Source organism: Triticum urartu, chromosome 3A (genome assembly GCF_056163025.1).
Source record: "Triticum urartu cultivar PI428250 chromosome 3A, HENAU_Tu73, whole genome shotgun sequence".
Taxonomy (NCBI): Eukaryota; Viridiplantae; Streptophyta; class Magnoliopsida; order Poales; family Poaceae; genus Triticum; species Triticum urartu.
Genome location: NC_141875.1, coordinates 670,818,412 through 670,843,985, shown reverse-complemented (window position 1 = coordinate 670,843,985; position 25,574 = coordinate 670,818,412). Strand labels below are relative to the sequence as shown.

General features: G+C 46.0%; 1 protein-coding gene across 1 annotated transcript; it reads left to right on the top strand.

The window, feature by feature from the left end:
• Window positions 1–3,373: 3,373 nt before the first annotated feature.
• On the top strand, window positions 3,374–24,677 carry LOC147981358 (uncharacterized). Its single transcript, XM_087515946.1, has 2 exons — window positions 3,374–3,484; window positions 23,043–24,677. The coding sequence occupies exons 1-2, from the start codon at window positions 3,374–3,376 to the stop codon at window positions 24,675–24,677; spliced, it is 1,746 nt and encodes a 581-aa protein (XP_087372072.1).
• Window positions 24,678–25,574: the final 897 nt, after the last annotated feature.

The window sequence follows — 25,574 nt, the reverse complement described above, 5'->3', positions numbered from 1 at the left end:
TAAAGCTTTGCCCCAATAACAAACTCCCCTTCGTCGTGTTTTTGTCAAAGTAGAAAGACATCCTGCTATTTGACCTGTTCTTGTTAGTATAATATCGGGCATCCTGATAGTATTTCACTAGTTATAAGGACATTCTGCTTTGAAATAGCAGATGTAGTTTGGAGAGTGGCGATGGTATGGACGGGCTCGCGCGCTCCTGATAGCTGGACGAACGATTGAACGACGCGTTGCAGGCTGTATTCAATGCGAGGATATGGAAACAGGCCGAGACGCCCGTGAAAACGGTGGAGTACGTGCAACTAACGACCGATGATTATGCTGTTCCATTGGCACTGGTTTGTCCGCACGGTACAGAACAGTGTCCGTCAGCTGCGCCACTGTTGATTAGATTATGCCACAACTCTCTAGTTGTTCACCTGGATGACTGGTCAACCTTGTGTTTGCTTCTATTATTGGTACAGGGAGATTTTTTTTCAAACAACCAAATAATTCAAAAAGTATATCTATATGTTCTCCGTCTCATGCAAATGCTATCTACCAATTTGTAGGGAAAAGGACAAAACATTTTTTGTGGAAAAAAAAACAAAAAGAACGCCAACGGTCACCACAAAATGTCACACTAAATCTGTTTGAGAAAAGTATAGTTTTCGTCCCCCAATTCTTGGTGAAGTCTAGATTTAGTCCCTCAACTTCAAAACCGGGCAACTTGCACCCCCAACTACCAAAACCGGACAAGGTTCGTCCCTGGACTCGGTTTTGACCCGTGCTCACTCATATTCTTGTAAAGTTTTTTATATCCGTGAACTTTTTGAAATTCACATACACTTTTCAACTCCGCGTATTTTTTTACAAAAATAATCATACTTTTTTCAAATCAGCGAACTATTCTGAAATTCACGTACTTTTTCAAATCCATCATCTTTTAACATTTACGTACTTTTTTTCTAAATCCCCGTATTTTCCCAAGTTTATGTAATTTTATCAAATCCAAGTTTTTTTCAAAGCCATGAACTGTTTTTGAAATCCGCATACTTATTTCAAATCCACATGTTTCCAAAGTCCGCATTTTTTTAAATCCGTGTTCCTTTTATAATCCATGAACTTTGTTTGAAATTCACGTACTTGTTTCAAGTTGAAATAAGTTTTGAAATCCACATATTTTTGCGTAAAAGAAGTCCATGTCCACGTACTTTTTTCAAGTCCGCATAAAATTTTGAAATTCATGAACTCTTTCAAAAAAGTGTAATCGAATATGAAAAGCTACATCAATTTTTTAAAATTAAATGAACTTTCAAAAAATACGCATATTTGAAAAAGTACATGAACTTGGAAAAAGTACGCAGATTTAAAAAAATTACACAAATTTTTAAAAGGTTCACGTATTTGAAAAAAGTAACCGAATCTGAAAATATTACGTGGACTTGGAAAAGGTAGGCAAATTTGAGTCGGAACAGTCAAAACGGGGATGGGACAGCACGAAAACCGGTCAACACCGTGAGCAGGGATGAATCTTGTACGGTTTCAGAAGTTAATGGTGCAAGTTGTCCGGTTTTGGAGTTGAGGGACCAAGTCTAGACTCCGCCAAGAATTGAGGGATGAAAAATATACTTTTCTTAATTTGTTTTCTTCACCACGAAACACTGCTGCTCCATTTTGCATGAAAAAATTTGTGGATGCTTGCACCACTAATGCGGAATTTATTGAAACCATTCAGACCATTTTTTTTAACCCTTAACACGTCAGCCAAAACGCCATAAGGAAGGGATTTGCTGGGTCTGTGCCGCTGCGTTGTCACGTTCTTACAGAAACACTTACTGCCGCCTTGTAATCTCTCTTTACTCGTGTTGACATACTGTATCTGTTAAAAACAATCTTCCTGACTAAATTAAAAACATGGCCACTAATACGCTGGCAGTAGTTGATATACTATTTGAACTTCAACCAAACACTTCCTCAAACTGCCCCTGATACGAGTATAAAATAAAAAATAAAAATGATGTTCTCAAACCGGGAGCATTAGGCATGCCGTTGGTGGGTCCCAAAACGTTTTCTTAAACTCTTTTTTTTGCGGGGAATGTTTTCTTAAACTCTGATGTTCCCCTGATCACCCAGACCGTAGAATAGTCTATTCATGCCTCCGGGCTGGGGCCGTTTCCATACTCCGGTACATATTGGTGCCAAACAGTGAACAACGGCCCGCAGGAAACACCGTGGTCATCGCTTAAACGTCCGCAACCTCCATCGGTTCTCACGGTGTCTCTTGCCGTCGCGTACGCGCATTAAATATCCCCTTGTACGTCAAGTGTACCATCACACGTCCCGTATCTATATGCGAACGAACGCCTTGCGATACCATGAGTGCGCGAGCTCGTCCACGCCAATGAATTTTCGATGTAGTTTGGTGTCTTTTTTGTTTGTGCACGCTTGGGTGCTGCACTTCAAGTGGCGGAGGTTTACTGATGTCTTCGTGGACGCTGCGATAGTAGTGAGGGCAATGCTAGTGAATGTGATCGGTGAGCCAAGTTATGAACTTCCTTGTGTTGAAGCCCATGTGCAGTGAGCCCTAACACGACTAAGGTATACTCCCTTCGGTTTAAAATAGATGACTCAACTTTATACTAACTTTAATAAAGTACGAAGTTAATATGAAGTTGAGTCATCTATTTTGAAACAGAGGAAGTAGTAAATACACATCTCAGTGTATAGAAGTGTGGATGTCGTCCACTTGCCTTTTACAGTTCCTATTTCTCATATAGATCGGGGAGTAACCACGTAAGAGTATCTCCACTAGGCTCCCCAAGACGCCCCTAAGCACCCTTTTTAGCGCCGGTTGTAAAAAATGCTCCCAGTCACGCCCCCATGACCTCGCTTTGCGCCGGATTTCAGCAAAAACAGCGCCGGCGACCCCGGGCAAAACCCAGCGCCCCGGGGGGCACTTGGGACGCCCGACGCTACTTTTCTTGCATGCAAACCCCACCCGTCAGCCTCTCTCCTCTTCCCCCTCTTTTTCTGTCAGGCCCACCCCACCCACTTGCAGAAAAAGGGATCTCTCTCTCTCTCTCTCTCTCTCTCTCTCTCTCTCTCTCTCCGCAAGCAGCAAGCAGAGCTCCTCGCTCCGGCCGCGCTCGCCGCCACGCCTCCTGGCCGCCGTCTCCTTGCTGCCCGCCGAGCCCTCGCACTGACCGCAACGCCTCCTCGCCGCCCGCACTCACCGCGCGCCCTCGCCTTGGCTGCCGTGCGCCCTCACCACGCCTCCTCGCCGCTCCCGCACGGCTGGACGAACGGGCCACCGGGCGAGACAGCCGGAGTGGGCCATCTCCGCCCGCGCACTCCACGGCGCCCTCGCCGGGCGGTCGAGCTCCAGCTCCACGGCATGGCCAAGGACGAGGACGACGCGGCGGAGGACAAGGACGGCACGACACGGCTTGCTGGGCGCTCCAGCTCCAGCTCGTCCTGGCCGGCTGCTCGCGTGGACGAGGACAATGTTGGGGAACGTAGTAATTTCAAAAAATTTCCTACGCACACGCAAGATCATGGTGATGCACAGCAACGAGAGGGGAGAGTGTGATCTACGTACCCTTGTAGACTGACAGCAGAAGCATTAGCACAACGCAGTTGATGTAGTCATACGTCTTCACGGCCCGACCGATCAAGCACCGAAACTACGACACCTCCGAGTTTTAGCACACGTTCAGCTCGATGACGATCCCCGGACTCTGATCCAGCAAAGTGTCGGGGAAGAGTTCCGTCAGCACGACGGCGTGGTGACGATCTTGATGTACTATCGTCGCAGGGCTTCGCCTAAGCACCGCTACAATATTATCGAGGATTATGGTGGAAGGGGGCACCGCACACGGCTAAGAATATGATCACGTGGATCAACTTGTGTGTCTAGGGGTGCCCCCTGCCCCCGTATATAAAGGATCAAGGGGAGGAGGCCGGCCGGCCCCTATGGCGCGCCAAGGAGGAGTCCTCCTCCTAGTAGGAGCTACTAGGAGGGGGAAAGAAGTGGGGAGGGAGAAGGAAAGGGGGGCGCCCCCCCTCTCCTAGTCCAATTCGGACCAGGAGGGAGGAGGCGCGTGGCCCACCTTTGGCTGCCCCTCTCTCTCTCCACTAAGGCCCATATGGCCCATTACTTCTCCCCGGGGGGGGGGGGGGGGGGTGTTCCGGTAACCCTCCGGCTCTCCGGTTTTCTCCGAAATCACCTGGGACACTTCCGGTGTCCGAATATAGCCGTCCAATATGTCAATCTTTATGTCTCGACCATTTCGAGATTCCTCGTCATGTCCGCGAACACATCCGGGACTCCGAACTAACTTCGGTACATCAAAACTCATAAACTCATAATATAACTGTCATCGAAACCTTAAGCGTGCGGACCCTACGGGTTCGAGAACAATGTAGACATGACCGAGACACGTCTCCGGTCAATAACCAATAGCGGAACCTGGATGCTCATATTGGCTCCTACATATTCTACGAAGATCTTTATCGGTCAGACCGCATAACAACATACGTTGTTCCCTTTGTCATCGGTATGTTACTTGCCCGAGATTCGATCGTCGGTATCTCAATACCTAGTTCAATCTCGTTACCGGCAAGTCTCTTTACTCGTTTCGTAATACATCATCTCGCAACTAACTCATTAGTTGCAATGCTTGCAAGGCTTATGTGATGTGCATTACCGAGAGGGCCCAGAGATACCTCTCCGACAATCGGAGTGACAAATCCTAATCTAGAAATACGCCAACCCAACATGTACCTTTGGAGATACCTATAGAGTACCTTTATAATCACCCATTTACGTTGTGACGTTTGGTAGCACACAAAGTGTTCCTCCGGCAAACGGGAGTTGCATAATCTCATAGTCATAGGAACATGCATAAGTCATGAAGAAAGCAATAGCAACATACTAAACGATCGGGTGCTAAGCTAATGGAATGGGTCATGTCAATCAGATCATTCACCTAATGATGTGATCCCGTTAATCAAATAACAACTCTTTGTTCATGGTTAGGAAACATAACCATATTTGATTAACGAGCTAGTCAAGTAGAGGCATACTAGTGACACTCCGTTTGTCTATGTATTCACACATGTATTATGTTTCCGGTTAATACAATTCTAGCATGAATAATAAACATTTATCATGATATAAGGAAATAAATAATAACTTTATTATTGCCTCTAGGGCATATTTCCTTCAGTCTCCCACTTGCACTAGAGTCAATAATCTAGATTACACAGTAATGATTCTAACACCCATGGAGCCTTGGTGCTGATCATGTTTTACTCGTGGAAGAGGCTTAGTCAACAGGTATGCAGCATTGAGATCCGTATGTATCTTGCAAATCTCTATGTCTCCCACCTGGACTAGATCCCGGATGGAATTGAAGCGTCTCTTGATGTGCTTGGTTCTCTTGTGAAATCTGGATTCCTTTGCCAAGGCAATTGCACCAGTATTGTCACAAAAGATTTTCATTGGACCCGATGCACTAGGTATGACACCTAGATCGGATATGAACTCCTTCATCCAGACTCCTTCATTTGCTGCTTCTGAAGCAGCTATGTACTCCGCTTCACATGTAGATCCCGCCACAACGCTTTGTTTAGAACTGCACCAACTGACAGCTCCACCGTTTAATGTAAACACGTATCCGGTTTGCGATTTAGAATCGTCCGGATCAGTGTCAAAGCTTGCATCAACATAACCTTTTACGATGAGCTCTTTGTCACCTCCATATATGAGAAACATATCCTTAGTCCTTTTCAGGTATTTCAGGATGTTCTTGACCGCTGTCCAGTGATCCACTCCTGGATCACTTTGGTACCTCCCTGCTAGACTTATAGCAAGGCACACATCAGATCCGATACACAACATTGCATACATGATAGAGCCTATGGCTGAAGCATAGGGAACATCTTTCATTTTCTCTCTATCTTCTGCAGTGGTCGGGCATTGAGTCTTACTCAACTTCACACCTTGTAACACAAGCAAGAACCCTTTCTTTGCTTGATCCATTTTGAACTTCTTCAAAACTTTGTCAAGGTATGTGCTTTGTGAAAGTCCAATTAAGCGTCTTGATCTATCTCTATAGATCTTAATGCCTAATATGTAAGCAGCTTCACCGAGGTCTTTCATTGAAAAACTCTTATTCAAGTATCCCTTTATGCTATCCAGAAATTCTATATCATTTCCAATTAGTAATATGTCATCCACATATAATATCAGAAATGCTACAGAGCTCCCACTCACTTTCTTGTAAATACAGGCTTCTCCAAAAGTCTGTATAAAACCAAATGCTTTGATCACACTATCAAAGCGTTTATTCCAACTCCGAGAGGCTTGCACCAGTCCATAAATGGATCGCTGGAGCTTGCACACTTTGTTAGCTCCCTTTGGATCGACAAAACCTTCCGGTTGCATCATATACAACTCTTCTTCCAGAAATCCATTCAGGAATGCAGTTTTGACATCCATCTGCCAAATTTCATAATCATAAAATGCGGCAATTGCTAACATGATTCAGACAGACTTAAGCATCGCTACGGGTGAGAAGGTCTCATCGTAGTCAATCCCTTGAACTTGCCGAAAACCTTTTGCGACAAGTCGAGCTTTGTAGACAGTAATATTACCGTCAGCGTTAGTCTTCTTCTTAAAGATCCATTTATTCTCAATTGCTTGCCGATCATCGGGCAAGTCAACCAAAGTCCATACTTTGTTCTCATACATGGATCCCATCTCAGATTTCATGGCTTCAAGCCATTTTGCGGAATCTGGGCTCACCATCACTTCTTCATAGTTCGTAGGTTCATCATGATCTAGTAGCATGACTTCTCGAACAGGATTACCGTACCACTCTGGCGCGGATCTCACTCTGGTTGATCTACGAGGTTCAGTAGTATCTTGTTCTGAAGTTTCATGATCATCATCACAAAAATAGGTTTTTGTGATGTACTACTTTCCAATAAGGGAGTAGGTACAGTTACCTCGTCAAGTTCTACTTTCCTCCCACTCACTTCTTTCGAGAGAAACTCCTTCTCCAGAAAGTTTCCGAATTTAGCAACAAAAGTTTTGCCTTCGGATCTGTGATAGAAGGTGTATCCAATAGTTTCCTTTGGATATCCTATGAAGACACATTTCTCCGATTTGGGTTCAAGCTTATCAGGTTGAAGCTTTTTCACATAAGCATCGTAGCCCCAAACTTTCAGAAACGACAACTTTGGTTTCTTGCCAAACCACAGTTCATAAGGCGTCGTCTCAACGGATTTTGATGGTGCCCTATTTAATGTGAATGCGGCCGTCTCTAGAGCGTATCCCCAAAACGATAGCGGTAAATCAGTAAGAGACATCATAGATCGCACCATATCTAGTAAAGTACGATTACGACGTTCGGACACACCATTACGCTGTGGTGTTCCGGGTGGCGTGAGTTGCGAAACTATTCCATAATTTTTCAAATGTACACCAAACTCGTAACTCAAATATTCTCCTCCACGATCAGATCGTAGGAATTTTATTTTCTTATTACGATGATTTTTAACTTCACTCTGAAATTCTTTGAACTTTCCAAATGTTTCAGACTTGTGTTTCATTAAGTAGATATACCTATATCTGCTTAAGTCATCTATGAAGGTGAGAAAATAACGATATCCGCCACGAGCCTCAACGTTCATCGGACCACATACATCTGTATGTATGATTCCCAATAAATCTGTTGCTCTCTCCATAGTACCGGAGAACGGTGTTTTTGTCATCTTACCCATAAGGCACGGTTCGCAAGTACCAAGTGATTCATAATCAAGTGGTTCCAAAATCCCATCAGTATGGAGTTTCTTCATGCGCTTTATACCGATATGACCCAAACGGCAGTGCCACAAATAAGTTGCACTATCATTATCAACTCTGCATCTTTTGGCTTCAACACTATGAATATGTGTGTCACTACTATCAAGATTTAATAAAAATAGACCACTCTTTAAGGGTGCATGACCATAAAAGATATTACTCATATAAATAGAACAACCATTATTCTCAGATTTAAATGAATAACCGTCTCGCATCAAACAAGATCCAGATATAATGTTCATGCTTAACGCTGACACCAAATAACAATTATTTAGGTCTAATATTAATCCCGAAGGTAGATGTAGAGGTAGCGTGCCGACTGCGATCACATCGACTTTGGAACCGTTTCCCACGCGCATCGTTACCTCGTCCTTAGCCAATCTTCGCTTAATCCGTAGTCCCTGTTTCGAGTTGCAAATATTAGCAACAGAACCAGTATCAAATACCCAGGTGCTACTGCGAGCATTAGTAAGGTACACATCAATAACATGTATATCACATATACCTTTGTTCACCTTGCCATCCTTCTTATCCGCCAAATACTTTGGGGCAGTTCCGCTTCCAGTGACCAGTCTGCTTGCAGTAGAAGCACTCAGTTTCAGGCTTAGGTCCAGGTTTGGGTTTCTTCTCCTGAGTAGCAACTTGCTTGCTGTTCCTTTTGAAGTTCCCCTTCTTCTTCCCTTTGCCTTTTTTCTTGAAACTAGTGGTCTTGTTGACCATTAACACTTGATGCTCCTTCTTGATTTCTACCTCCGCAGCTTTCAGCATTGCGAAGAGCTCGGAAATAGTCTTATTCATCCCTTGCATATTATAGTTCATCACGAAGCTCTTGTAGCTTGGTGGCAGTGATTGGAGAATTCTTTCAATGACGCAATCATCTGGAAGATTAACTCCCAATTGAATCAAGTGATTATTATACCCAGACATTTTGAGTATATGCTCACTGACAGAACTGTTCTCCTCCATCTTGCAGCTATAGAACTTATTGGAGACTTCATATCTCTCAATCCGGGCATTTGCTTGAAATATTAACTTCAACTCCTGGAACATCTCATATGCTCCATGACGTTCAAAACGTCGTTGAAGTCCCGATTCTAAGCCGTAAAGCATGGCACACTGAACTATCGAGTAGTCATCAGCTTTGCTCTGCCAGACGTTCATAACGTCTGGTGTTGCTCCAGCAGCAGGCCTGGCACCCAGCGGTGCTTCCAGGACGTAATTCTTCTGTGCAGCAATGAGGATAATCCTCAAGTTACGGACCCAGTCCGTGTAATTGCTACCATCATCTTTCAACTTTGCTTTCTCAAGGAACGCATTAAAATTCAACGGAACAACAGCACGAGCCATCTATCTACAATCAAGCATAACCAAGCAAGATACTATCAGGTACTAAGTTTCATGATAAATTTAGGTTCAATTAATTTACTTAAAGAACTCCCACTTAGATAGACATCCCTCTAATCCTCTAAGTGATTATGTGATCCAAATCAACTAAACCATGTCCGATCATCACGTGAGATGGAGTAGTTTCATTGGTGAACATCACTATGTTGATCATATCTACTATATGATTCATGCTCGACCTTTCGGTCTCCGTGTTCCGAGGCCATATCTGTATATGCTTGGCTCGTCAAGTATAATCTGAGTATTCCGCGTGTGCAACTGTTTTGCACCCGTTGTATTTGAACGTAGAGCCTATCACACCCGATCATCACGTGGTGTCTCAGCACGAAGAACTTTCACAACGGTGCATACTCAGGGAGAACACTTCTTGATAATTAGTGAGAGATCATCTTATAATGCTACCGTCAATCAAAGCAAGATAAGATGCATAAAAGATAAACATCACATGCAATCAATATAAGTGATATGATATGGCCATCATCATCTTGTGCTTGTGATCTCCATCTTTGAAGCACCGTCGTGATCACCATCGTCACCGGCGCGACACCTTGATCTCCATCGTAGCATCGTTGTCGTCTCGCCAATCTTATGCTTCCACGACTATCGCTACCGCTTAGTGATAAAGTAAAGCATTACAACGCGATTGCATTGCATACAATAAAGCGACAACCATATGGCTCCTGCCAGTTGCCGATAACTCGGTTACAAAACATGATCATCTCATACAATAAAATTTAGCATCATGTCTTGACCATATCACATCACAACATGCCCTGCAAAAATAAGTTAGATGTCCTCTACTTTGTTGTTGCAAGTTTTACGTGGTTGCTACGGGCTTAAGTAAGAACCAATCTTACCTACGCATCAAAACCACAACGATAGTTTGTCAAGTTGATGCTGTTTTAACCTTCGCAAGGACCGGGCGTAGCCACACTCGGTTCAACTAAAGTTGGAGAAACTGTCACCCGCAAGCCACCTATGTGCAAAGCACGTCGGGAGAACCGGTCTCGCGTAAGCGTACGCATAATGTCGGTCCGGGCCGCTTCGTCCAACAATACCGCCGAACCAAAGTATGACATGCTGGTAAGCAGTATGACTTGTATCGCCCACAACTCACTTGTGTTCTACTCGTGCATATAACATCAACATATAAAACCTAGGCTCGGATGCCACTATTGGGGAACGCAGTAATTTCAAAAAATTTCCTACGCACACGCAAGATCATGGTGATGCACAACAATGAGAGGGGAGAGTGTGATCTACGTACCCTTGTAGACCGACAGCGGAAGCGTTAGCACAACGCGGTTGATGTAGTCGTACGTCTTCACGGCCCGACCGATCAAGCACCGAAACTACGGCACCTCCGAGTTTTAGCACACGTTCAGCTCGATGACGATCCCCAGACTCCGATCCAGCAAAGTGTCGGGGAAGAGTTCCGTCAGCACGACGGCGTGGTGACGATCTTGATGTACTATCGTCGCAGGGCTTCGCCTAAGCACCGCTACGATATTATCGAGGATTATGGTGGAAGGGGGCACCGCACACGGCTAAGAATATGATCACGTGGATCAACTTGTGTGTCTAGGGGTGCCCCCTGCCCCCGTATATAAAGGATCAAGGGGAGGAGGCCGGCCGGCCCCTATGGCGCGCCAAGGAGGAGTCCTCCTCCTAGTAGGAGGACTCCTACTAGGAGGGGGAAAGAAGTGGGGAGGGAGAAGGAAAGGGGGGCGCCGCCCCCCCTCTCCTAGTCCAATTCGGACCAGGGGGGAGGAGGCGCGCGGCCCACCTTTGGCTGCCCCTCTCTCTCTCTCCACTAAGGCCCATATGGCCCATTACTTCTCCCGGGGGGGGGGGGGGGGGTTCCGGTAACCCTCCGGCTCTCCGGTTTTCTCCGAAATCACCCGGAACACTTCCGGTGTCCGAATATAGCCATCCAATATATCAATCTTTATGTCTCGACCATTTCGAGACTCCTCGTCATGTCCGTGATCACATCCGGGACTCCGAACTAACTTCGGTATATCAAAACTCATAAACTCATAATATAACTGTCATCGAAACCTTAAGCGTGCGGACCCTACGGGTTCGAGAACAATGTAGACATGACCAAGACACGTCTCCGGTCAGTAACCAATAGCGGAACCTGGATGCTCATATTGGCTCCTACATATTCTACGAAGATCTTTATCGGTCAGACCACATAACAACATACGTTGTTCCCTTTGTCATCGGTATGTTACTTGCCCGAGATTCGATCGTCGGTATCTCAATACCTAGTTCAATCTCGTTACCGGCAAGTCTCTTTACTCATTTCGTAATACATCATCTCGCAACTAACTCATTAGTTGCAATGCTTGCAAGGCTTATGTGATGTGCATTACCGAGAGGGCCCAGAGATACCTCTCCGACAATCGGAGTGACAAATCCTAATCTCGAAATACGCCAACCCAACATGTACCTTTGGAGACACCTGTAGAGTACCTTTATAATCACCCATTTACGTTGTGACGTTTGGTAGCACACACAGTGTTCTTCCGGCAAACGGGAGTTGCATAATCTCATAGTCATAGGAACATGTATAAGTTATGAAGAAAGCAATAGCAACATACTAAACGATCAGGTGCTAAGCTAATGGAATGGGTCATGTCAATCAGATCATTCACCTAATGATGTGATCCCGTTAATCAAATAACAACTCTTTGTTCATGGTTAGGAAACATAACCATCTTTGATTAACGAGCTAGTCAAGTAGAGGCATACTAGTGACACTCCGTTTATCTATGTATTCACACATGTATTATGTTTCCGGTTAATACAATTCTAGCATGAATAATAAACATTTATCATGATATAAGGAAATAAATAATAACTTTATTATTGCCTCTAGGGCATATTTCCTTCAGACAACGCGGCGGAGGACGAGGACGGCACGACATGGCTCGCCGGGCGCTCCAGCTCCAGCTCTACCTTCGGCTCGCGTGGTCCTGCTGCTGCTCCTGGGCCCCGGCGCTAAGAGGCCGGCGCGGCTGGTCTGCTCCCCGCATGCTGGCCGTCGCTGTCCGCCGCGTGCATGTGTGCGTTGCTCGCGGGCGTGTTGGCCGGGCTCCGCAGCCGCACGGGCATGCACAGGCTTGCATGCTGGTCGGGTTTGGTGGCCGCAGCCGCCGCGTGCTGGCCGTCACTGTCGCGTGCGTGTGTGGTGTCGCGATGCCGTGCTCGGAGCTCTCGCGTGCTAGCCAACGCGTGCATGCGCAGCAGCAGCCACGGCTCGGCCCCGCCCCGCTCCTAGCAGCGTCGTAGGAGAGCACGTAGCGGGAGCGGTCGGCGTGGTGCGCCTCGAGGTGGAGCACGGGGGCGTCGTCAAGGCCGCGACGAGGAGACGGGAGGAGGCCGCAGCAGCCAGCGAGCCGGGAGGAGGCGGCGGAAGACTAAGGCGCGGCCGAGCGAGTCCTGGGGGGCACAACGGCTGGAATTTTTTTGCATCCAAATGCAAAGTTAGCGCCAGGGCCTCCCCAGGAGGCCGAAAAAACGCCTCCTGGGGGGCACAACGGCTGGAGATGCTCTAACGCGGACCCCTCGGGAGCCCTTGCGCGACATCTGGGCCGACCCATATCTGGGGTTTCGAGAGCCTTTCTTCCATCAGTTTTGGGAAGATTTTAGAATTTCACAAGTATTTTTCCTCTACTTCTTTTCTTTCGCTTTTCTCGGTTTTTGCATATTTTCTTTTTCTTTTCATTTTCATTTTTATATTTTAATTTCATTTTTAAAAATTTGTTAATGTTTTTGCAATCTCACAATTTTTGGGACTTGTGAACATTTCTTGATTTCATGAATAGTTTATGAATTCATGAATGTTTCTTGAAATTCAAAATTATTTTTCTAATTCAGGAGCATTTTTTCAGGTGACGATTTTTTTTGAAATTCATGAAATTTTCTGAGATTCACAAACATTTCTTTAATTTTGGTCATTTCTCTGAGATCCGTGATTTTTTTGTATTCACAAACTTTTGTACCACCACCCCATATAAAATGGTGGATTATACCATGATCGTCGTGCTTAGGTGCACTAGTTTTCACATTTGGATTTGTTCCATTATTAGTGGAACTAGAACCATCATTAGGGTTAGGGGGAGTAGAAGTAGATGCATCATTTTTTTGCGGGAAAACAACCGATTTATTCATCTTCAATTTGTTGGGGAACGTAGCAATAATTCAAAATTTTCCTACGTGTCACCAAGATCAATATATGGAGTCATCTAGCAACGATGGAGGAGTGGATCTACATACCCTTGTAGATCGCGCGCGGAAGCGTTCAAGAGAACGGGGTTGATGGAGTCGTACTCGTCGTGATCCAAATCACCGATGATCCTAGCGCCGAACAGACGGCACCTCCGTGTTCAGCACACGTACGGAGCAGCGACGTCTCCTCCTTCTTGATCCAGCAAGGGGGGGAGGAGAGGTTGATGGAGATCCAGCAGCACGACGGCGTGGTGGTGGAAGTAGCGGGATTCCAACAGGGCTTCGCCAAGCGCTGCGGGAGGAGGGAGATGTGTCATGGGAGGGAGAGGGAGGCGCCAGGGCTTAGGTATGGTTGCCCTCCCTTCCCCCCACTATATATAGGGCCAAGGGAGAGGGGGAGGGCGCAGCCTTGCCCCTTCCTCCAAGGAAGGGTGCGGCCAAGGGGGGGAGGAGTCCATCCTCCCCAAGGCACCTCGGAGGTGCCTTCCCCCTTTAGGACTCTCCCCTCCTCTTGTCCCTTTGGCGCATGGGCCTCTTGGGGCTGGTGCCCTTGGCCCATATAGGCCAAGGCGCACCCCCTACAGCCCATGTGCCCCCCCGGGGCAGGTGGCCCCACCCGGTGGACCTCCGGGACCCTTCTGGTGGTCCCGGTACAATACCGGTGACCCCGAAACTTGTCCCGATGGCCGAAATAGCACTTCCTATATATAATTCTTTACCTCCGGACCATTCCGGAACTCCTCGTGACGTCCGGGATCTCATCCGGGACTCCGAACAACTTTCGGGTTACCGCATACTAATATCTCTATAACCCTAGCGTCATCGAACCTTAAGTGTGTAGACCCTACGGGTTCGGGAGACATGCAGACATGACTGAGACGTTCTCCGGTCAATAACCAACAGCGGGATCTGGATACCCATGTTGGCTCCCACATGTTCCACGATGATCTCATCGGATGAACCACGATGTCAAGGACTTAATCAATCCCGTATACAATTCCCTTTGTCTATCGGTACGATACTTGCCCGAGATTCGATCGTCGGTATCCCAATACCTTGTTCAATCTCGTTACCGGCAAGTCTCTTTACTCGTTCCGTAACACATCATCCCGTGATCAACTCCTTGGTCACATTGTGCACATTATGATGATGTCCTACCGAGTGGGCCCAGAGATACCTCTCCGTCACACGGAGTGACAAATCCCAGTCTCGATTCGTGCCAACCCAACAGACACTTTCGGAGATACCCGTAGTGTACCTTTATAGCCACCCAGTTACGTTGTGACGTTTGGCACACCCAAAGCACTCCTACGGTATGCGGGAGTTGCACAATCTCATGGTCTAAGGAAATGATACTTGACATTAGAAAAGCTTTAGCATACGAACTACACGATCTTGTGCTATGCTTAGGATTGGGTCTTGTCCATCACATCATTCTCCTAATGATGTGATCCCGTTATCAACGACATCCAATGTCCATGGTCAGGAAACCGTAACCATCTATTGATCAACGAGCTAGTCAACTAAAGGCTTACTAGGGACATGGTGTTGTCTATGTATCCACACATGTATCTGAGTTTCCTATCAATACAATTCTAGCATGGATAATAAACGATTATCATGAACAAGGAAATATAGTAATAATCAATTTATTATTGCCTCTAGGGCATATTTCCAACAGTCTCCCACTTGCACTAGAGTCAATAATCTAGTTCACATCGATATGTGATTAACACTCAAGATCACATCCCCATGTGACTAACACCCAAAGAGTTTACTAGAGTCAATAATCTAGTTCACATTTACCATGTGATTAACACTCGATGAGTTCTGGGTTTGATCATGTTATGCTTGTGAGGGAGGTTATAGTCAACGGGTCTGAACCTTTCAGATCCGTGTGTGCTTTACAAATCTCTATGTCATCTCCTAGATGCAGCTACCACGTTCTATTTGGAGCTATTCCAAATAACTGTTCTACTATACGAATCCAGTTTACTACTCAGAATAATCTGGATTAGTGTCAAAGTTTGCATCGGCGTAACCCTTTACGACGAACTCTTTTACCACCTCCATAATCGAGAAAATTCCTTAGTCCACTAGTTACTAAGGATAACTTTGACCGCTGTCCTGTGATCCATTCTTGGATCACTCTTGTACCCCTTGACTGACTCATGGCAAGGCACACTTCAGGTGCGGTACACAGCATAGCATACTGTAGAGCCTATGTCTTAAGCATAGGGGACGACCTTCGTCCTTTCTCTCTATTCTGCCATGGTCGAGCTTTAAGTCTTAACTTCATACCTTACAACTCAGGCAAGAACTCCTTCTTTGACTGATCCATCTTGAACACCTTCAAGATCATGTCAAGGTATGTGCTCATTTGAAAGTTCCATTAAGCGTTTTGATCTATCCTTATAGATCTTGATGCTCAATGCTCAAGCAGCTTAATCCAGGCTTTCCATTGAAAACACTTTCCAAATAACCCTATATGCTTTCCAGAAATTCTACGTCATTTCTGATCAACAATATGTCAACAACATATACTCATCAGAAATTCTATAGTGCTCCCACTCACTTCTTCGGAAATACAAGTTTCTCATAAACTTTGTATAAACCCAAAATCTTTGATCATCATCAAAGCATACATTCCAACTCCGAGATGCTTACTCCAGTCCTTAGAAAGATTACTGGAGCTTTGCATACTTATTAGCATCTTTCAGGAATGACAAAACCTTCCGGTTGTATCACATACAACCTTTCCTCAAGAAAATCGTCGAGGAAACAATGTTTCGACATCCTATCTGCAAGATTTCATAAATAATGCAGTAATCGCTAATATAATTCCAACAGACTCTTAGCATCGCTACGAGTGAGAAAGTCTCATCGTAGTCAACTCCTTGAACTTGTCGGGAAACATCTTAACGACAAGTCGAGCTTTCTTAATGGTGACATTTACCATCATTGTCCGTCTTCCTTTTAAAATCCATCTGTACTCAACAGCCTTACGACCATCAAGTAGTTCTTCCAAAGTCTACACTTTGTTTTCATACATGGATCCTCTCTCGGATTTTATGGTCTTGAGCCATTTATCGGAATCCGGGCCCACCATCGCTTCTCCATAGCTTGTAGGTTCATTGTTGTCTAGCAACATGACTTCCAAGACAGGATTACGTACCACTCTGAAGTAGTACGCATCCTTGTCGTCCTACGAGGTTTGGTAGTGACTTGATCTGAAGTTTCATGATCACTATCATAAGCTTCCACTTCAATTGGTGTAGGTGCCACAGGAACAACTTCCTTTGCCCTGCCACACACTAGTTGAAGAGACGGTTCAATAACCTCATCAAGTCTCGACCATCCTCCCACTCAATTATTTCGAGAGAAACTTTTCCTCGTGAAAGGACCCGATTCTAGAAACAATCCCTTATTGCTTTCGGATCTGAGACAGGAGGTATACCCAACTGTTTTTGGTGTCCTATGAAGATGCATTTATCCGCTTTGGGTTCGAGCTTATCAGCCTGAAACTTTTTCACATAAGCGTCGCAGCCCCAAACTTTTAAGAAATGACAGCTTAGGTTTCTCTAAACCATAGTTCATACGATGTCATCTCATCGGAATTACGTGGTGCCCTATTTAAAGTGAATGTGGTTGTCTCTAATGCCTAACCCATAAACCATCGTGGTAATTCGATAAGAGACATCATGGTATGCATCATATCCAATAGGGTGCAGTTATGATGTTCGGACACACCATTACACTATGGTGTTCCAGGCTGTATTACTTGTGAAACAATTTCCACAATGTCTTAATTCTGTGCCAAACTCATAATTCAGATATTCATCTCTATGATCATATCATAGATATTTTATCCTCTTGTCACGACGATCTTTCAACTTCACCCTGAAATTACTTGAACCTTTCAATAATTCAGACTCGTGATTCATCAAGTAAATATACTCAACATCTACTCAAATCATCTGTGAAGTAAGAACATAACGATATCCACTACATGCCTCAGCACTCATTGGACTGCACACATCAAAATGTATTACTTCCAACAAGTTGCTTTCTAGTTCCATTTTACTGAAAACGAGGCTTTCAGTCATCTTGCCCATGTGGTATGATTTGCATGTCTCAAGTGATTCAAAATCAAGTGAGTCCAAACGGTCCATTTGCATGGAGTTTCTACATGCATATACACCAATAGACATGGTTCGCATGCCTCAAACTTTTCAAAAACGAGTGAGCCCAAAGATCCATCAACATGGAGCTTCTTCATGCGTTTTATACCGATATGACTTACGTGGCAGTGCCACAAGTAGGTGGTACTATCATTACTATCTTTTGGCATGAACATGTGTATCACTACGATCGAGATTCAATAAACCATTCATTTTAGGTGTAAGACCATTGAAGGTATTATTCAAATAAACAGAGTAACCATTATTCTCCTTAAATGAATAACCGTATCACGATAGACATAATCCAATCATGTCTATGCTCAACGCAAACACCAAACTCGATGGTAGAGGGAGCGTGCGATGCTTGATCATATCAACCTTGGAAACACTTCCAACACATATCGTCAGCTCACCTTTAGCTAGTCTCCGTTTATTCCGTAGCTTTTATTTCGAGTTACTAACACTTAGCAACTGAACCGGTATCTAATACCCTGGTGCTACTAGGAGTACTAGTAAAGTACACATTAACACAATGTATATCCAATATACTTCTATCGACCTTGCCAGCCTTCTCATCTACCAAGTATCTAGGGTAATTCTGCTCCAGTGGCTGTTCCCCTTATTACAGAAGCACTCAGTCTCGGGTTTGGGTTCAACCTTGGGTTTCTTCACTAGAGCAGCAGCTGAATTGCCGTTTCATGAAGTATCCCTTTGTTCCCTTGCCCTTCTTGAAACTAGTGGTTTCACCAACCATCAACAATTGATGCTCCTTCTTGATTTCTACTTTCGCGGTGTCAAACATCGCGAATATCTCAAGGATCATCATATATGTCCCTGATATATCATAGTTCATCATGAAGCTCTAGCAGCTTGGTGGTAATGACTTCGGAGAACCATCACTATTTCATTTGGAAGATCAACTCCCACTCGATTCAAGCGATTGTTGTACTCAGACAATCTGAGCACAAGCACAACAATTGAGCTTTTCTCCTTAGTTTGCAGGCTAAGAAAATCGTCGGAGGTCTTATACCTCTTGACGTGGGCACGAGCCTGAAATCCCAATTTCAGCCCTCGAAACATCTCATATGTTTCGCGATGTTTCAAAATGTGTATGTCAGATGTTCGCAACATCCACAGACGACGTTCGAGGTTCAGCACACTGAGCGGTGCATTAAGGACATAAGCCTTCTATGAAGCAAATGAGGACAATCCTCAGTTTACGGACCTAGTCCGCATAATTGCTACTATCAACTTTCAACTAAATTTTTCTCTAGGAACTTATCTAAACAGTAGAACTGAAGCGCGAGCTACGACATAATTTGCGAAGACCTTTTGACTATGTTCAGGATAATTAAGTTCATCTTATGAACTCCCACTCAGATAGACATCCCTCTAGTCATCTAAGTGATTACATGATCCGAGTCAACTAGGCCGTGTCCGATCATCACGTGAGACGGACTAGTCATCATCGGTGAACATCTTCATGTTGATCGTATCTACCATACGACTCATGCTCGACCTTTCGGTCTTCTGTGTTCCGAGGCCATGTCTGTACACATGCTAGGCTCGTCAAGTCAACCTAAGTGTTTCGCGTGTGTAAATCTGGCTTACACCCGTTGTATGTGAACGTAAGAATCTAACACCCGATCATCACGTGGTGCTTCGAAACAACGAACTGTCGCAACGGTGCACAGTTAGGGGGAACACTTTCTTGAAATTATTATGAGGGATCATCTTATTTACTACCGTCGTTCTAAGTAAACAAGATGTATAAACATGATAAACATCACATGCAATCAAATAATAGTGACATGATATGGCCAATATCATATAGCTCCTTTGATCTCCATCTTGGGGCTCCATGATCATCTTGTCACCGGCATGACACCATGATCTCCATCATCATGATCTCCATCATCGTGTCTCCATGAAGTTGTCACGTCATCTATTACTTCTACTACTACAGCTAACGGTTAGCAATAAAGTAAAGTAATTACATGACGTTTATGTTGACACGCAGGTCATAAATAAATTAAGACAACTCCTATGGCTCCTGCCGGTTGTCATACTCATTGACATGCAAGTCGTGATTCCTATTACAAGAACATGATCAATCTCATACATCACATATATCATTCATCACATCCTTTTGTCCATATCACATCACATAGCATACCCTGCAAAAACAAGTTAGACGTCCTCTAATTGTTGTTTGCATGTTTTACATGGCTGCTATGGGTTTCTAGCAAGAACGTTTCTTACCTACGCAAAGACCACAACGTGATATGCCAATTGCTATTTACCCTTCATAAGGACCCTTTTCATCGAATCCGATCTGACTAAAGTGGGAGAGACAAACACCCGCTAGCCACCTTATGCAACTAGTGCATGTCTGTCGGTGGAACCAGTCTCACGTAAGATTACGTGTAAGGTCGGTCCGGGCCGCTTCATCCCACGATGCTGCCGAATCAAGATAAGACTAGTAACGGCAAGCATATTGAACAAAATCAACGCCCACAACTACTTTGTGTTCTACTCGTGCATAGAAACTACGCATAGACCTAGCTCTGATACCACTGTTGGGGAACGTAGCAATAATTCAAAATTTTCTTACATGTCACCAAGATCAATCTATGGAGTCATCTAGCAACGATGGAGGAGTGGATCTACATACCCTTGTAGATCGCGCGCGGAAGCGTTCAAGAGAACGGGGTTGATGGAGTCGTACTCGTCGTGATCCAAATCACCGATGATCCTAGCGCCGAACGGACGGCACCTCCGTGTTCAACACACGTACGGAGCAGCGACGTCTCCTCCTTCTTGATCCAGCAAGGGGGGAGGAGAGGTTGATGGAGATCCAGCAGCACGACGGCGTGGTGGTGGAAGTAGCGAGATTCCAACAGGGCTTCGCCAAGCGTTGCGGGAGGAGGGAGATGTGTCATGGGAGGGAGAGGGAGGCGCCAGGGCTTAGGTATGGTTGCCCTCCCTTCCCCCACTATATATAGGGCCAAGGGAGAGGGGGAGGGCGCAGCCTTGCCCCTTCCTTCAAGGAAGGGTGCGGCCAAGGGGGGGAGGAGTCCATCCTCCCCAAGGCACCTCGGAGGTGCCTTCCCCCTTTAGGACTCTCCCCTCCTCTTGTCCCTTTGGCGCATGGGCCTCTTGGGGCTGGTGCCCTTGGCCCATATAGGCCAAGGCGCACCCCCTACAGCCCATGTGCCCCCCCGGGGCAGGTGGCCCCACCCGGTGGATCCCCGGGACCCTTCCGGTGGTCCCGGTACAATACCGGTGACCCCGAAACTTGTCCCGATGGCCGAAATAGCACTTCCTATATATAATTCTTTACCTCCGGACCATTCCGGAACTCCTCGTGACGTCCGGGATCTCATCCGGGACTCCGAACAACTTTCGGGTTACCGCATACTAATATCTCTATAACCCTAGCGTCACCGAACCTTAAGTGTGTAGACCCTACGGGTTCGGGAGACATGCAGACATGACTGAGACGTTCTCCGGTCAATAACCAACAGAGGGATCTGGATACCCATGTTGGCTCCCACATGTTCCACGATGATCTCATCGGATGAACCATGATGTCAAGGACTTAATCAATCCCGTATACAATTCCCTTTGTCTATCGGTACGATACTTGCCCGAGATTCGATCGTCGGTATCCCGATACCTTGTTCAATCTCGTTACCGGCAAGTCTCTTTACTCGTTCCGTAACACATCATCCCGTGATCAACTCCTTGGTCACATTGTGCACATTATGATGATGTCCTACCGAGTGGGCCCAGAGATACCTCTCCGTCACACGGAGTGACAAATCCCAGTCTCGATTCGTGCCAACCCAACAGACACTTTCGGAGATACCCGTAGTGTACCTTTATAGCCACCCAGTTACGTTGTGACGTTTGGCACACCCAAAGCACTCCTACGGTATCCGGGAGTTGCACAATCTCATGGTCTAAGGAAATGATACTTGACATTAGAAAAGCTTTAGCATACGAACTACACGATCTTGTGCTATGCTTAGGATTGGGTCTTGTCCATCACATCATTCTCCTAATGATGTGATCCCGTTATCAACGACATCCAATGTCCATGGTCAGGAAACCGTAACCATCTATTGATCAACGAGCTAGTCAACTAGAGGCTTACTAGGGACATGGTGTTGTCTATGTATCCACACATGTATCTGAGTTTCCTATCAATACAATTCTAGCATGGATAATAAACGATTATCATGAACAAGAAAATATAATAATAATCAATTTATTATTGCCTCTAGGGCATATTTCCAACACAATTATGGCAGTACAACAAACACTAGAAATAATAAAAATTACATCCAGATTCATAGACCACCTAGCGACGACTACAAGCACTGAAGCAAGCCGAAGGCGTGCCGCCGTCATCGCCCCTCTATCACCGGAGCCGGACAAAACTTGTTGTAGTAGACAGTCGGGAAGTCGTCGTGCTAAGACCCCATAGGACCAGCGCACCAGAATATCAACCATTCCCGATGAAGAGTAGCGTAGATCGAAAGGATCCAACCTGAAGACACACGAACGTAAACGAACGATGAACAGATCCGAGCAAATCCACCAAAGATAGATCCACCGAAGACAGACATCTCCACACACCCACCGAAGATTAGATGCATCACCGGAACGGGGGCTAGACGGGGAAAACCTTATTCCATCTTCAAGGAGCCGCTGCCGTCTCGCCTTCCTGAGCAGGACACAAACCCTAACAAAACTCGAAAACACATCTTAAAAACGAAGCTCTCCCACCGGCAAGGACCGGGATCCACCATGCCTCCATGGCCCTAAGGCCACCGGAGACGAGGCTAACGGGCGGCGGCGCCGGCGGGAGGCGGAGGAATCCTAATTTTTATGGGGAGGAGCGGCTGCTTGAGCCCAAGTAGATGCATCATTTCTACCACTGGATGCATCATTGTTGATGGGTTCTTTAGCTCCTTTCTCATTTAATTCATGAACATTTTTTTAGATTCTCGATCGTTTTAAATTGAGAGCATTTGTAAAATTCCTGAACACTTTTTTCATTCTCAAATACTTTTGTGTCATTTTTTTTCTCAAAGCATCGACAAAAAAATAAAATAAAGAGCAGCATGCAGCGCGAACGACATGCAAGCAAGCAGCAGCGGCGAACGCTACATAAAGCATTTTTAGCAGACCCTTTATAACGCGGATCTTTATAATGCGCTTACAGTTCGCGAAAAACACGTTTTAATGGTCGATTTTAGCTACGGTCGAACATACCCCTCAAACTTAAACTGTAAAACCGAATATTCGCTTATATTCTTTCCTCACGCCTTCTTCTTCCTCTCGTCCATGCCCATGGTCAGCTAGTTTGCTCCCGCGAAACCGACAAACAACGCACGAAACGGCCAAATACGGATGTGAAAACTGTATTTTTGCGGATCGAGAGAAGTTTCGGCAAGTCTATCGACGTATTCCTGAACAGCCGCAGGGATGTGAAGTTGCCTCCGTCGTCGTCGCGGTACCACGGCGTGCTCGCCAAGCTGCTCTCCCACCGTGCGGCGCGTCGCGTCGAGGAGCTCCGGCTCGACGCCGAAGAGTCTGAGTCCGACCGCCGCACGTACGGCGCCTGCTGGGACGCCTACTCGGACGGCGAGATCAACCTCAGCTCACTTGGCGTCTACGTGTTCAACCTAGGCTTCGTGCCGTCGGAGAACCTCCGCGTGCTGGACCTCACCAACTGCAGCGACCTCGTTCCGCCGGCCTCCGCGGTCGTGTTCCCGCGCCTTTCGTCGCTGCGGCTGCACCATGGTACCGTGCGGCTCGACGCCCTCCAGAGCCTCATCTACGCTGCGCCTGCACTCGGCACCGTCCACTTTGAGTCCCTCATCATCTTACCGCCAACAGATAGGGAGCCGGACTCTGGTTCGCCGATCGACCATCGGTGGGACTTCGTTAAGACTTCCCTTCTGCCGCCAGCAGAAGCCCTGCTCCGGCTCCCTGCAGCCACCGTGCTCGCCCTAGAGAGGTGCAACTGGAAGAACAACGATGGCTCGCTGCCACACTACATAGTGGACAAGGCCGGCGTTGTCCCGGCGGAGATCGACGCGCCGAGGCTACGTCGCTTCAGGTATAAGGGGGTTCTCCGGCCGTTCTCACTGAGCCCGCCGCCGCCCGACTTGGCACATGCCGACCTGCATTTTGTGCCGCACACCCGCATTGAAAGGGTGAACAAAATTCTGCGCCGCCACAAGCAAACCGACGAGGGAAACCTCGAGAGCTTTTGGCGATTCCTTCACAACGTCGCCAGCGTGAAGGAGCTGAAGCTAAACATAAACCCCCTCGAGGACATCGCTGTGCTCAGCGAGGAGAGGAGGGCTGAGCTCCTGCCTACCTTCTCCATCCTCCAGCGCCTTGAACTGCACGGAGTGCACAGGCCCAAAGGTAAGACGGCGGCAGTGGCGATCGCGAACCTGCTCCGCTGCTGCCCCACGCTCCGCGACCTCCGGATCAACCTCACCGCGGACCATCACTACCTACACTACTGGCACGAGCACGATGACGAAAACCGCTTCCTAGAAAGGAAGTTCAGTGCTGACCGTGAAAAGTCCATCGATCTTCTAACCCGCCATCGAAACTCGAAGCCGACGAGGATGTCACCCGAAGGAAATGACAACGCCAACTACGATGAGGTCTCTGAGATCCCTGGCTTGAGCCAGCACTCGTTCGACTGCTTAGGGAGCTCTTTGGCTAGAGTGGCCTTGCAGTTTCGGCTTGGGGCGGCGAATTGTCTTGGTGCCAAGCTGATAAAATTCTTTGCCGAGAATGCCATGGTTCTTGAACAAATGTTTATCGAAGATGGAAACGCAAAGTTGTGGGAGCACATTAGCTACAAGGTTGAGAAATTGATTTCTGATTCATCCATAAGGAGGAAGCCTGGAGCGTCAAGCTTTGTTGTGTTGCCCTTAAGAGGTGATTTGACTATTAATAGTGATAATTAATTTTGATGTAATTATTTCCAAACATTATGTTTGAGCGGGTAATTGGTTTCACTTCTGACATTAATTTCAATACCAAATTTTTGATCTTGTAAAAGGTAATTTTGCATTTTGGTCAAAATATTTCAGCAGTACAAAAAATTTAAGCCAGTTTCAAACATTTTTTTGTCTTAAATTGATGTTGGATTTAAGTCAAAAGTTCTGGTCATCTGGCTAAATTGGAAATTATAATCCCATTTGTTTTGGTGGTGCCACAAATATTCTGAAACCAAAGACTATGTCAGAACTGTTGTTGACTCATGGTTAGGTCTAACAAATCTCTTCATATGTCATCTTATTTACTACCTCCGTCCAAATATATAAAACATTTTTGTAGTTTATTTAAACTGCTAAAAACGTCTCATATTTTAGGATGGGGCAGTAGGAAACATCACGTACTTACTTTTGCGCCAGCAAACTTTCCGCCGTGCATGTTGCTGGTAGCATGGTACATATGGTCACCGCCTGCGCTCGACAAGGCCAGGGCTACGGCGGCCAGAGGTTCACGCTGGCCATGCAGGCATCCACGAACAAGGAGAATAAGCGCATGCACTAGACCCAAACTAGCCCCTCAAGTGAATTACCTTTTTACAGGATATATTAGTGTGGGGCGGTGAGGAAAAGTCATTTTTCTCAGCCAATGGTGTAAACAGTTGGTAGTACAAATTTAGACCGGGTTATAAATTGTTCTGCATGTTAGAGCAACTCTAGAAGGGTCGATATATTGGGTTCAATCAGGGATGGATGTTACTTGTTGGAATGTACTTAAGTAATATATGCTTAAAAAAGTTGATCAATTATCAGTAAAATACAATATAGAGCATCCACAATGTCTAGAGGCAAGCTTGCCTCTAAACTAGG